This window comes from Anolis carolinensis, chromosome 1, assembly GCF_035594765.1.
Source record: "Anolis carolinensis isolate JA03-04 chromosome 1, rAnoCar3.1.pri, whole genome shotgun sequence".
NCBI lineage: Eukaryota > Metazoa > Chordata > Lepidosauria > Squamata > Dactyloidae > Anolis > Anolis carolinensis.
The window spans coordinates 301,892,900-301,907,538 of NC_085841.1; the positions used below are offsets into that span (position 1 = coordinate 301,892,900).

The 14,639-nt window shown below is 40.2% G+C and overlaps 1 protein-coding gene across 1 annotated transcript; it reads right to left on the reverse strand.

Moving 5' to 3' along the window:
* Window positions 1-62: 62 nt before the first annotated feature.
* Window positions 63-14,633, reverse strand: pex16 (peroxisomal biogenesis factor 16). Its single transcript, XM_003214642.4, has 11 exons — window positions 14,418-14,633; window positions 10,754-10,789; window positions 9,697-9,773; window positions 6,361-6,494; window positions 5,824-5,924; window positions 4,467-4,547; window positions 4,113-4,265; window positions 3,790-3,862; window positions 3,142-3,261; window positions 2,845-2,909; window positions 63-489 (listed from the first exon to the last, which is right to left on the reverse strand). The coding sequence occupies exons 1-11, from the start codon at window positions 14,551-14,553 to the stop codon at window positions 431-433; spliced, it is 1,035 nt and encodes a 344-aa protein (XP_003214690.1). The 5' UTR covers window positions 14,554-14,633; the 3' UTR covers window positions 63-430.
* Between the last annotated feature and the right edge of the window lie 6 nt (window positions 14,634-14,639).

The following is a 14,639-nucleotide window of genomic DNA, read 5'->3' on the forward strand; positions in this document are numbered from 1 at the left end:
TGGAACAGAAAGCATTACTTCCTGTGCTTCACAGAACATTCAATAAACCAGACCAGTTAGCCTAAGAGCATGACAGTTTCCCGGCTTTATTCATTCACAGTCATACAAAATGTATACAAAAAAGGGTCCTTCCCCCGACACCAGCTTTAAAGCCAGATATATTAGAATGGAAAAGAGAAATAGCAAAGGTAAATTTATGCTGCAGTCTCTGTAGTGTTCATAGTTCACAGGAAGACACTTTAAATAAAGTTGGAAGAGCCCTTCCTCTTCGTTCAGAAATCAGTTAGCATAAGCGAGAGAAAGACATATATAGGATATTATCTTGAAGTCTTAGGGCTCCTTTTCCTCAGTATAAAGGCATCCTGATATCTCAAGCTGCTGCTTCTTAACATGAACAGTCTCTGTCTGCAATAACACAAGTAGGACCAAATCAACCCCAGTTGTAGAAATAAATTTTCTGCCAGGCTGGCAAGTAATCCATCAGTGGACCTGAAATAGGAACAAAACAGAGCAAAAAGTTAAGGAAAGTATTGAAATCCCATGTTGTGATTGAGTTTCTGCAATTTCTTTCCACAAATACGCCTCCCAACTTCAAGAGGGTTTCGAAGGCTTTCATGGCCAGAATCACTGGGGTGTTGTGTGGTTTTCGGGCTGTATGACCATGTTCTAGCAGCATTTTCTCCTGATGTTTCACCTGTATCTGTGACTGACATCTTCAGAGGATCCTTTGAAAATGCCAGCCACAGATGCAGGATAAAAATCAGGAGAAAATGCTGCAAGATCATGGCCATAGAGTATGGAAACCACATGATAATTCAAGAGGATATCTTGTATAGAAAAATCACAGCTAACTTATTAAGTCAAGAGCCCAAAAAAGGCAAATTTGTTTGTGTGTGTGTGTGTGTGTGTGTGGAGGGGAACTTCAAATGGGTGAAACGAAGAACTGATCAACACAGATAGCAGGATTCAATCCCCTGCACCCACAGTAGATGACCTATGTCCCTCTAGATCAGTGGTTCTCTTCCCGTGGGCACCCAGATGTTTTGGCCTTCAACTCCCAGAAATCTTAACAGCTGGTAGACTGCCTGGGATTTCTGGGAATTTTAGGCCAAAACACCTGGGGACCCACAGGTTGTAAACTACTGTTCTAGGTGTTGTTGGGACTCCAACCCGGGTCCATCACCTCTATGATGGATGGGCTTGACTGGAGATCCACAGGTTGCATACACACATACACGCACACACATAGGACTCTGGTATAAAGGCTCATCTCCTGAGGATAAAATGGTAAGGATGAGGGATAACCTGGCTGTACTAAGTTGTTATTGCAATTCTCTACTTTCTACATTTTGTAGATAGATAGATAGATAGATAGATAGATAGATAGATAGATAGATAGATAGATAGATATCAGTTACAAGTCCTAAATACTGTTATCTCCTATAGAAGTGAGGAGGGATGATAGACATTTGTTACAATTTTTAAAAAATCTCTTAAAAGACTAAGTTTTGTTGTGACTCAGCTGGAGTCTCAGAGTGACTCTGATGGGGATTGTGGGATTCAGGTTCCAGATGTTCAAGATGATGGGATTCAGGTTCAAGATAACTCTGATGGGAATTATGGGATTCAGGTTCTGAGTGTCACTGCTGTGAGAGATGAGGAGCAAGGAGGCATTCCCACAGCAGGGAATGGTGTTGATGATACTGGAGTTGATACTGAAGCTATCCAGGTGCAAAGGGAGGATAGCTCCCAGTTAGCATGCAGACAGAAGCTGCTGCTAACGAGCTGTCTGGCCTTGAGCTGTCTGGCCTTGATCGAGCTGGCCGTTTGGAATTTCGGGTTCGCAGGAATGTCAGAATAGCAAACAAGAAAGAGGTCAGAGGCCTCTATGCAGGTAATATTAAAGGGTGTGCTGAGAGAAAAATCTTTGTCAAAAGCAACGTCTCGTTTGAGTTAAAAGCAGCTCTTGCTTTCTTGGATTATCCTGCAGCTTTGTGTATTCAAGTTCATGGGACTATGTCATGTATTAATGGAACCTTGTTTTATGCCTAAGGATTTCTTGGATTATTCTTTATAGCCTTGGTTTTGCAACAATCTTTTTCATCTTTACTTTTGCTTTTTAAGGACTATTCATTTCCTATTTCCTAATAAACTACAAAAGACTTCAATCTGTGTACAGCTTGGTGTGTTCAGCAAGGTGAACCTAACCTGAGTGTGACAAGTTTAAGGTCAAAAGTAACAGAATCATAGAGTTGGAAGAGACCAAAGGGCCATCCAGACCAACCCTTTGTCATGTAGAAATACATAATCAAAGCACTCCTGACAGATGGCCAATACAATCTGTTTCCAAACCTCCAAAGAAGAAGACTACACCATACATCAGTATAGCATATTTGACAGTGGACACTGTCAAACATCTTTCACTGTAAGGAAATCCTTTATAATGTTTAGGTATAATCTCCTTTCTTGTAGTCTGTATTCTGTCCTGGTTTCTGGAACCAGCAGAAAACAAACTGGTTCCCTTTTCAAGATTGCATTCTTTTAAATATTTAAGAATGGCTATAGTTTCGCCTCTTCTTTTTCGTATCAATCCTGAAATTAATGCTTTAATGCTAAACATCAGTGCAAGAATTTGATACTGGAGAAGATGTTTCTAGCTTTGAGATGACAGCACCAAAAGTTTCAGAACCTATGTTCATTTGAATGTTCAGTACAGAAGTCTATGGTAAGAGAGAACCTTCTATCTAGAAGGGTCTCTTAAAGCTAAGATAAAATCTTTTTTTTACAGTTTTGCACTTTACTAACTTCCTTTGCAAAGAACAATTACAGCAGTCATGTACTTACGAGTGAGTAAGCCAACTCCAGGGACATAATCTGCCAACAGCCGCAGCAGGAAGAGGATTCTGCCCCTAAGGGAGAACAGAGAAAAATGACAGAGGTGCCCATGGGAATAGCTTATTCCCCAGTAGGAAATAGTTACTTGAAATACAGAAGATAAAACTCATTCAGAGTGATGAATGCTTACAAATGATAGGTTTCAAGGGATCCAGACAGCTTGCTTATCTAGAAACCAAATTTCCTATTACAGAAAGGGGATTTTATTCCTGCTGGCTTGTGAAGATGTCAGCTAGGCATACGTACTCAGAGTATCTGTCGTAAAAGGGTGATCGCAGTAAGTAGTACAGCAGCAGGACTGTCCGGCGTCTAAGCTCTACACGTTCACGCTTGTTGAGGTCTTTCATGTCACTCAATAAACTCAAGCTGCAGAAGGGAAAAGCAAGTAATTTAGGTGGGTGGGAACATTTCTGTGTTTCAGTGCACATGCATATTTTTGACTGCAAATTCCTATTCGCTCTTCCCAAGAGAAGAGACCTAATCCCGTTTCCAATAACTTTTAACATGACAGCTGCTAGATCTCAAACTTGTTGGGAAGAAGTGGTCTCTGAAAATCCTTTCCCTAATTTCAGTACTGCGGAATTATGTACTTACTAAAAGGCATTCTATCCCTTCTCCTTCATTTAGGTGATGCAAGAATAAGTCCTCACAAAGATCCACAACTATTGAAATCAAATTAAGCTCAGCTCCACACCTCTAGGAAATAAGAAATGACTAGGCAAATTATATGTTTTAAAGTACCAGTCTAGCTTTTTAAAGTTTCTCAGAACAATGCTACTCATCCTCCTTTAGCTGGGAACAAGCACATCACCAGAGGACTAAGTATGTTAGAAAAATAAATAAAGGTAAAATAAAATGGATTCATTACCCTTATATGCTTTTCTTCACTCTCACCTTGCAATATCCAAGACTCCAGATAGGAGCCAAGGTTTCCAAGACTTCTGTCCCCAGACCCCTAAACTCATCACTGCAAACAAGAGTTAAGGAAGGAGGACACCTGTGAGTCAATTTCCAGACACTCATGCACCAGACATCCTACAGCTGCTGAACCATAATTAAAATCAATACTATGATAATAGCATAAGAAAAGTCAATGGAACAAATTCTCTAGCCTAGCAACAGCATTAAGGACATGAGTGGTTGACAGTGGTGGTACAGCTCTCTCTAGTGGCCTATGGGATACACTACAAGATTCATTGAAATCCATTGTGGGATACAGTGGACCAACGGACGGGTGATGTTGATGGACTCAGCAACCGTTTCCTGGATGCCCAAAGGAGTTGGTGGCTGATCTGTCTCCACTGCACTTCGGTTCTGCTTCTCTTCTCGTTGCTGAGGTGCACCCCAGTGTCTGGAGTGCAAGGATGGTGCTGAAAGCAACACAAAAATGTGACTTGTCATAAATAGCACACTTCTACTTCTTGGCTAGCAAGATGCCAATGCAGACAATATGTCACAGAACAGTGGCTGGCTTTTGAGAAGCAATTGTATGAATATACTTCCATAAAGGGAACATACAATAGCCCAGCTCCAACCCATGGGCAACACAGGACAGATCAAATGATACCCACTACTGTCAAGGGACCTCACAACACGGCTGGAGCGCTTCCCCACGAAGATCTGTTGCTTTCCTGTTGAGCTGCCCTCCATGTCTGTTGGAAAACAGATGGATAAGATTAGACCCTGTCAAGCCAGAACGATCCCACTGCTACTCGCTTTTTCTTAGCACATTAATCCATCCGCCCATCAAGAACAGATAGAACAGAGGTATACTCTGTACACCTTTGACTCTTATTCAGGGGTTACAACCCAGGTTTTAATACAAAACCTTTATGTACAAGGTTTTGTGGACAAATTGTTCAAGGATTTTATACTGTATGGTTTTAAATGTATTTATTCTATTTTGTTAAATTATTCAATTGTTTTAATTGCTTATGTTTTATCTTCTAGTATTGTATATTGGCATTGAATTTTTGCCAGATTGTGAGCTGCCCTGAGTCCCTTCGGGTGAGAAGGGCAAGATAGAAATGAGAGAAATAAATAAATAATAAATAAATAATATTATTTTCTTGTTGAGCTCTCTCCTGAAGCTGAAACATTTTATTTGATTAGATGCTTATAGGGAGTGGTCAACCCCCCTGGCTCCACTGGCTGCCGATTATATTCCGGGCCCAATTTAAGGTGCAGGTTATTACCTATAAAGCTCTAAACGGTTCGGGACCTGCCTATCTTCGTGACCGCGTCGTCCCCTATGAACCCACCCGATCGCTGAGATCTTCTGGGGAGGCCCTCCTCTCGCTTCCGCCCTCCTCACAACTGCATTTGGTGGGGACGAGAGAGAGGACCTTCTCGGCCATGGCTCCCCGACTCTGGAACTCCCTCCCCAGGGAGATTAGGTTGGCTCCCTATCTACCTTCCTTCAGGAAACAACTGAAGACTTGGATGTTTCAGCAGGCCTTTGGAGACACAGTCATTAATTAATCAGCCCCAGAGGGTTTTTAATAATCTATCCCATTTTTATTACGATTTTACCATTTATGTGTTTTAAATGCAATTTTTTATCCTGTATTTTTGTTTTAATTGATATATTGTATTACTGTTTTATCTTTTTATAGTGTGACTTGTATTTGTTGCCTATATTTTGTTTTATGTTGTTTGGGCCTCTGCCCCATGTAAGCTGCCCCGAGCCCCCACGGGGAGATGGTGGCGGGGTATAAATAAATTATTATTATTATTATTATTATTATTATTATTATTATTATTATTATTATGTACATGTACAGAAGTGGGCACTTAGTCCAGGCCTGAGCCTAGGAAAAAAGTGCAGGGAATATGAAAATTATTCAGTTTGACAATGTGCAAAACTTCCTTTCATTCCTTCTAACCAAGCTAAAGTGGTGGCAACTCACAGTGCCCTTGGCTTGGTACCTTTGTGTTGCAATGGCTGTCTTCTGTCTATTGGCACAATGGGTGGAGATGTCTGGATGCCGGTTTTGTACCAGAGCAATAGCAATAGGCGCAAGATGGCTCTGTGGGTGAGAACAAGACAGGCACACATGGGAGTCGCAACATCATAAGAAAGTTGCTAGAAACATCAACATCTATGCTTTACATAAGTAAGCAAACATATCTTTTTGCTTATAAATTTCTGTTCTGAAACTGCTACTTTTCAAGCTAGGCTCAAAATACCCTCATGAAGAGATAGTTGTATAAGAGTTCTTGTCCTTTACTCTATAAAGAGTTTAGGAGGCTTAAAAGTGTCAGCTGCTGCTAAGAATGACTCACACACTTAGAAAACAAGTTGGAAACAAATAGGTGTCAGAAGCTCTTTACATATCCATTCAAGATTAAATAAGCCTTAAACCACAACATTTGTCCAGATAGCCCTACATATTTTACTCCATAATCACATTTAACTTCTGTTGGATCTGATAGTGAGCATTCAGTTGTCATTTCAGTACTCACTTGGCTAGCTGGATGAGGACAATGATAGCCCACCGACCGGTCTCACCCCACACCTTTGCAGCTCCCATCTCAGCAAAAACCTCCAAGCACTCGAGAACGCTCAGCCAGGTGAGCAGTTTCTGCTGAGGAAATGACTGCAAAGCAAGAAGCAAGCGAGAGAGTGAATTGCAGTTCACTTCAATGCATAGCTCAGAACACCTTCTTAAATTTCTGATAGGAAATTTGCCACAGAAAGGCAATCAAGAGAACTGGCTAAGATACATAGGTCATGTTACTTTGAAAGCAGACACTCCTCGGTTAACAAAGTGTCTGACAAAACAGCTCCTTTTTACAAAACACTTTACATTTCTCAGCCCTACTTATCCTTCTTGTTCTCTACCTAGCTGGCAGTGTTTTTATCAGCACCTATATCAGGAGGATGGTGAAGAAGAGCTGGGGAAACACAGGCTTTTGGTACCAGGATGTAGCAGCATGTCTGCAGTAAACGCTGCATTAAAGCGTGAGCAGGGTAAGAACAGGATCCTCCTCCAACCAGTCCTGTTGCAGCTGTATATGCCTGCCCACAGTTGGCAAGATAAACAACAGCTGCATACAGAATCCCTTAAGAGCATGCATTAATAGAGAGAAAATGGGAAAGTAGATAAGGCTGCCTAACCAGCTCCCCCTTGCATGTCAAAAAAAGCATGCAAGTTTGGCCACCAAAACTGAAATCTTAAAAATGGAGGCTGGTGAAAGAAAACATTAGTCTTGGATACATCACGAAGAAGCCTTCAAATGGTCTCTAGAATATTCAAAATATTCTGATTTATTCATGCAAGGCTTACCATGCCAGGCTGTTTCATTTAATATGTACATACTTGAAATAAAATATTTGCTGAAATATGTAAACATGCTCTTTTCTGTGTGTGGTGCAAGGCTCTATCTCTATTATTTCCATGTTATTTCTCCCTCTGATTCCAAACTGTTTGTTAAAGGAGCAAAACCCAGAAATACATCTACTTGATTCTGAATAAGGGAAGGCAATGGAACACCTTCCAGACATTTTCAACAATAACTCTCATGACTCCTATCTAGCACAATCAAAGGTCCCTGCTCACTCACAAAACTCTATAGATGACCTTGGAACACTTTTTTTCTCAGTCCTATCTGCCCTATAGATTTTATGATGGGGAGAAGGCAGGGCAACAAGAGGGCTAAGAAGGGGGCTTCCAACTGGTGGCTAGGTAAGAGGGAAATTGAAAAAAAAACCCAACACATTAAGGGAGTTGCACTTCAAAATATATGGAGGATGCTGGCTTGCCTAACCCTGTTTCAGACTCATCTAACTTTATGTACCAGAGCTACTGAGGATGAAGGAAGGGAAAGAAATTTAATGAGGCTCAACAACCTTGACAAAAGTAACATTTCCACATTTTAAAAATTTGTTGTAATACAAGTGTAGCATTTGTACAGTTCATGGGGTTATACAAGTGGTTCCAAACAATTAAAAACGACACAGAAAAGTTTCATATTTCAAAATGTGTAATATTTTAAGAGTTGTACAATTTAAAAGAACATGCAACAAAAACACTTTGGTTAATGAGGGAAAGTTGAAATCAATGTGTATATAGTTCAAATCAATGTCTACATTATGTGAAGAGCATAAAATAAAGTTGAGAATTTCAGTGCAGAAATAAAACAAAGTTGCACAACCAGGTAGAACACAAAGGAAGGAAGAAAATTAAATTAGAATTTGGATGTTATCAGAACATAAGCTTTTCTCATACAGCATTACTGAACAACTTTATGTTAGAACATATACTAGGAGCAAATAACCAAGGATTTGTCACTTTCTTTTTCATGTCCTATGTATACACTATAGCCCCGGTGGGGAAGTGTGTTAAAGTGCTGAGCTGCTAAACTTGCAGACCGAAAGGTCCCAGGTTCAAACCCCGGGAGTGGCAGGAGCAACCGCTCTTAGCTCCAGCTTCTGCCAAACTAGCAGTTCGAAAACATGCAAATGTGAGTAGATCAATAAGTACCACTCCGGTGGGAAGGTAACGGCGTTCCATGCAGTCATGCCAGCTACATGACCTTGGAGGTGTCTATAGACAACGCGGGCTCTTCAGCTTAGAAATGGAGATGAGCACCAACCCCCGGAGTCAGACATGACTGGATTTAACGTCAGGGGAAACCTTTACCTTTACCTATGTATACACTTCACTGGGGTATCCATTTTGGAATACAGTCAGCCTTCATATTCATGGATTCTGCAGCCACAGATTCAACCATCCAGGGCTTGAATATAAAATATGAACAGCAAATCTTGATTTTGCCATTTTATATAAGGGGCACCATTTTACTACACAACTCTATACAATAGGACTTGAGCATTCACAGATGTTGGTATCCAGAGGAGATATTGGAAACAAATCCAAGTAAATACCAACCCTCCGCAGTAGCCAAAACTTTAAGTTTATCAACAACACATTTCTTACAAGAGCTTGAAGAAGTAAAAATGGAGCAGTATAAATGTTGGGGAAAATGTTCCAGTTGGGTACTTTCCATCCTTTCCATTTTAGTTTACCCCATTAAACACAGTGGGGATTTCATCTTGGTAAATATTCATTGCATTGCACAACTACAATGCATAATCTCTTTGTAATTCAGTTCTCTAAGTGCTTGTGCTTACAGAAGTAAAATGATGTAACATATGATGGAGGAGACAGCAGACATGATGTTTTCAGATATATGCAATCTTCTGGGGAAAACACTCTATAGAGGGGGGCCCACTGTTCTAAGTAACACTAGGACAACAAGTGAGGGTGCCAAGTGGAGTGATAACTGACTGGGATAATAAAAAAGGTCATGGTATGGATAGCTCATTTTTTGTTTACAATAACAAATGCACTGAGGAACAAAAGTGAGATCTGCCCTCAGATATCTACTGAAAAAAAAAACGAAGATTATAATGAATTATCAGTGTATCCTTACAGCACTCACCCAGCGACAAAATCAAAATGGAAGGGAAAGTCACACAGAACAATCCTATGTGGGCTGGGAATGGTTAGAAGGTGCCCATTTGGAGGGAATGAAGGACTGGCTTTGAGTGACTCAAGGATTTATTGTCATTCAAAAGTATTTTTGGGAACCACCGCAAGTTTCATTCGCCTTCAAGAATGACGTGTTTCTCTATGCTAACAGTTTTCAGACAAAAACTAGCTGGCAGTTGCCCAAGATTTAACAGCATCAGAACCTAAGTGCCAAAAGGGTGGAATGAAAGAGGAGAGCTATAGTCCGTGTGCAAGACAGAGACAGGGTACTACCCCTTTCCAGTTGCACAGAGATGATTCTTACCACTGGAAGGGACTTCTGCAGCTCTTTTCGAAGAATCCAATCATTCAGCAGCACCAGCAAATTGGAGGCAGAATATACTGGAAGGACAGAAGAACATGTTCTTTAAAAAAAGAAAAAGAAAAGAGGCTGCACATGTATAATGGTCTCTTTAAAAGGAGAGACTACAACTCAAACAAATCTCACCACTATCTCTCTATAGATCTTCCTAATTATGTAGCTTGCACATAGAGGACTCCTCCAGTGCAAAGGAACAGGAACCATATCTAGTTCTGTCTTGTCCTTGGCACAGTCAATCAGTTGCTACACTCAATTTTTTGTTAAGGAACACTGTTTCAAAGTTGTTACTGATATTTTTATGAATACCTTTGTTCTGAAGCAAACAGCTAGCTTGAAGAAAACATTCTTGCTCCATGAAGTATAATAGAGGAGTTATAAAAAAATTAATAGAAGCAAAACAGGTTAAAGACAGTCAGTAATGAAAAGGAAATATAAAAGACTGAGATATATGGAAGATTTGACAGTAGGTATTCCCTAGAAAATGTTCAGCAAAATCTTTTCATTGCAATAAGAAGCTGAATAGAACTCAGAAATGCATGCCCTAGGAATTCAATACAAAGCTTGACAGATAGCCCAGGTGTTGCTGTTTGAGCCCAACCTTAATTAAGAAAACCAGTTATACATTTTTTTCAAATGTATAACAGCTAAGTAATAATTAATAAGAAACACGAGAACCTAGAATATTGCAACAGGCTAGGTGTGTTTATACTACACAGCTATAACAGGTTGATACTGCTTTAACAGTCATGTCTTAATCTTGTTATATATCTTTAGGTTGAATATGACTCATTGTGATCCTTTCACAGGGTTTTCTTGGCATGTCTGATTGAATTGGTTGGTATCCAGTTCTTCTCCTGAATGGGACATAGAAGAGTACCCTAGGGGAGACAGGGCGGGCTACAAATAAAGTATTATTATTATTAGCCATTATCTGCTTCTGAGGCTAAAAGATTGTGACTTGTCCTAGTCCAATACTACAACAATTTTTAACATTACTTACCAAGTTCAGACAATTCATGAGAGTCCGAAAACCGACCTGAGAAGCAAGCATAGGTGAGATATGAGCTGCAATTCCATACTCTCTTGAAAACTGTGCAAACTAGTCCTCTGAAGTAACCAGCCTTTCATACAAATGTTCACACATATACTTCAATATATTGCTTAACAAGATCTAACAATTTCCTACTGAATCCGAAATTTACCCTGAAATCAAACAAAACACCACTGCAGATTCATTAATGCTAGGAAACCACTGATATTGACTAGGGACACGTAATTAATAACACTTCTCTTTAGATCTCTTTGCTACAGAGTTTTAGGAATACAACCCTAGGCTTTTCATTTTATTTCACTGCTATCACAGCAATGTGAATCTATACTTTCAATCATATAATCAGAACTTGTTAAATACACTGGGTTTTTTTCTGATGAACCATGAGCAAACTACTTTGTTTCCAAATATTTTTTCTGGGGAGATCTTCAGTGACCTTCATGATTTGGGGCTAGGATTCCTGAAAGATAGCCTCCTGCAATATAAACCTACTCATAATGTATGGTTTACTATGACATATCCCACCACTAAGAGCGCTTACAGCGGCATGGTCATGGGAAAGGGGGCCTTTTAGTTGCAGCACCTAAATTATATGTTTCATTCATTACATATTTGTATTGTTATAAACAGGCCTCTTTTGTTTAGACTGGCTTTTGCACATTTTTCTGTAGTGTTCTGGATATTTTAAAGATTGTTTGTTTTGCCTGCAGATTTTTTTTAAGGCTGTGTACAAGCAGCTGACCATAAACAAGCAGCTGACCATAAACAACCTAATTAATAACAAAATCTGGAAAAGGCTTCATATGAAAGATACTTCCTAGATTCTTATAGAAAAGAAATACAACATGTGTGTCAAGCGATGCACGCGGGGGCAAAAAAAATTCACACAAAAAACTGATGGAAGCTGAATTTGTTGTGACCCCAAGGTCTGGGATATATGCTCCTGTACTGAAGTGTCACAATGTGAAAAAATAATATTGATCATTCAGGGTTAGTTTTAAAGACTGAAATAAGAATAGTAACTATCATATCACTGTTCTATAAATCAACAGCGCTTTCATGTCAGTGACATTAAATATATTTGTTAATTCCCTTAGTGGGAGCAAGGAGGCCCACAAAAAGATTAGCTCAACCTGACAAGAAAAATTAAAATAAGAGTTAAGATAGATTATTTTAAGCTTTTCGTTTAAACAAAACTGGTTAATGAGGAACATAAATACTTTATTGACTTTTGAATCGTATGGAGAAAACAGGCATGCAGGCAGTCTCCAAGTTATGAACAAGGTAGGTTCTGTAGGTTTCTTAATTTGAATTTGTATGTAAATCAGAACGGGTACATTTTGTAAGTGTAATTCCAGCCTAAAATACATATTTTGCAGCTTTGGATAGCACAGGGAGGGTAAACACCCCTGTGATGTTTGTTTTGCTGGTTGTTCCCCTATTCAGGAGATTTCACCTCACTTTCTGCCCATGGAATAGTTGGATTTCGAAAATTTTGGCTTATTGTGGAAACAAAGATTGGTGAGAAAGTTTAAGTGTTGATGTTATGTTCTTATACGTTTTCAGTAATTGCAATGGTTCTATTTTTAAGTTATGTTAATTTAACCTATGTACTACTGGCGTTTTTTTTGTATTTTTTTTGTATTGTTTTAACTGTTACTTGCTGTAAACCACCCTGAGTCCCTTCCGGAAAAGGGGGCGGGATATAAATAAAACGTATTATTATTATTATTATTATTATTATTATTATTATTATTATTATTATTATTCAGTGGAGACACCTTTTTCCCATTATAACTCTTTCAGGAATGAATTTCCTTTCTAGGGGTAGATTTGTCTCTCTTCCTGTTGTCTTACTCCTGTACTGAACTATGAGTCATTTGTAAGTCAGATGTTTGTAACTGCCTGTATTTCCCCATATGAGATTGCAATCTTCAATGGAATTAGCATAGATTCAGAACAAAAGCAAGAAAGAGATGAGTTTCTTACACTGCACATAATCAGCACGTGATGTACTGTAGACTGCCACTAACCATACAATCTCAAAATGTTCAAAAACATTAAGCCTTGCAAACACTATTAGCCTGGAGAGCTAAGAAGTTTTCATGTTCCAAGGCAGTGTACATCAGACTATCAGATGCTGGAGACAAGTAAACAGATACTGTTGACTTGGCAAACTTTAATATGAAAAAAACTTTTCAGACCACCAAAAAAAGCTGGATGGTGGACTACACAGATCTTCGGTAAGATCATAGATTCTTATAGAAGAAAAAACAATATCCCCTAGCAGGTTGCAATGAAGGAAGAGCCGCAAGATCAAATCTGCCCAGCAGCAACACTAAGTGTAACCTGAGCACTTTCCAAAGAGAATGTCATCAAATTCAACATAGAAATCTGCAGCTTTCACAACATTACAATTTGACTTTGATGCTGCAGGCATTTGACATGGAGGTTACTGCAGGGGGAGGCAGTGTGTCATCGGAAGCACTTTTTTCAAGAGGTTGGAGAAGATTTGTCTCAAACACTGGCTATGGGTCTAGAGCAGGCATGGGCAAACTTTGGCTCTCTAGGTGTTTTGGATTTCATCTCCCACAATTCCTAACAGCCTACCAGCTGTATGGCCATGTTCCAGAAGCATTCTCTCCTGACATTTTGCCCACATCTATGGCAGGCATCCTCGGAGGTGTGAGGTCTGTTGGAAACTAGGAAAGTCCGGGTTGAGAGGAAGAATTATTTTCTGTCTGAGGCAGGTGTGAATGTTGCAATTGATCACCTTGATCAGCCTTTAATGGCCTTGCAGATTCAAAGTCTGGCTGCTTCCTGTTCTGAGGGAATCCTTTCTTGGGAGGGGTTAGCTGGCCCTGACTGTTTCATGTCTGGAATTCCCCTGTTTTCAGAATGTTGTTCTTTATTTACCATCCTGATTTTAGATTTTTTTAAAATACTGTTAGCCAGATTTTGTTCATTTTCATGGTTTTCTCCTTTATGTTGAAATTGTCTACACCCTTGTGGATTTCAATTGCTTCTTTGTGTAGTCTGACATGGTGGTTATCAGAGTAGTCCAACATTTCTGTGCTCTCTAATAAGTCAGCCATAGCAGAGCACTTGATGAACCAACCTGGACACAGCATATTATTTGAGAACACGGAAATGTTGGATCACTCTTAACAACCACACAGAGAAGCCACTGTTCTTTCTCCCACCCTGGACTTTCCACAGATATATAAACCCCACTTTCCCAGTTCCCAACAGACCTCACAACCTCTGTGGATGTCTGCCATAGATGTGGGCGAAACGTCTGGAGAGAATGCTTCTGGAACACGGCCATACAGCCCGGAAAACTCACAGCAATCTATGTTATGTTTGTTTATCAACACCCCAAACGGTCATAATTTATGTTGTTTACACATTTATTTATGTTTATTTTTGTATTGGTTGTTTCCTTTGGAGTGCCCTCCCTTTGCCAATCCGCAGCCTCAAGTAAAACGTCACCCGCCCTCTTTCTGCCCGGCGAGACACCAAGCAACTGACGTGAGGGCCTTCTGCGCTGAAGAGGCCTGTAAGCGAGGCGAGGCGAGGGGTGAGTGGGTGGGGAAGGCACACTCACGCCTACCTGGAAGCAGGTAAGAGAGTCCTCGCACGGCACTCTCCAGCTGGGCCGTGGCCGCCGGGTGCCGCTTCACGTAGTCCTGGTACCGGGAGCATAAGTGCCTCAGCCGCGCCACCGGCCCTGCCGGGGAGGCCGCCATAGCTGCTCCAAAGGACTCACTCGCCACTTCCGGGTTGGACTTTACTCTCTGCCGCTTCTTTTCTCTCTCCGCGCATGCGCCAACAC

Excerpts from the sequence above, each read along its gene's own strand:
- pex16 (XM_003214642.4), bottom strand. The coding sequence starts at position 14,553 with ATGGCGGCCTCCCCGGCAGGGCCGGTGGCGCGGCTGAGGCACTTATGC. Across the intron at positions 9,774-10,753 it reads TCATGAATTGTCTGAACTTG|TATATTCTGCCTCCAATTTG; the intron begins GTAAGTAATGTT and ends CTGTCCTTCCAG. Across the intron at positions 4,266-4,466 it reads TGTGAGGTCCCTTGACAGTA|CACCATCCTTGCACTCCAGA; the intron begins GTGGGTATCATT and ends TGTTGCTTTCAG.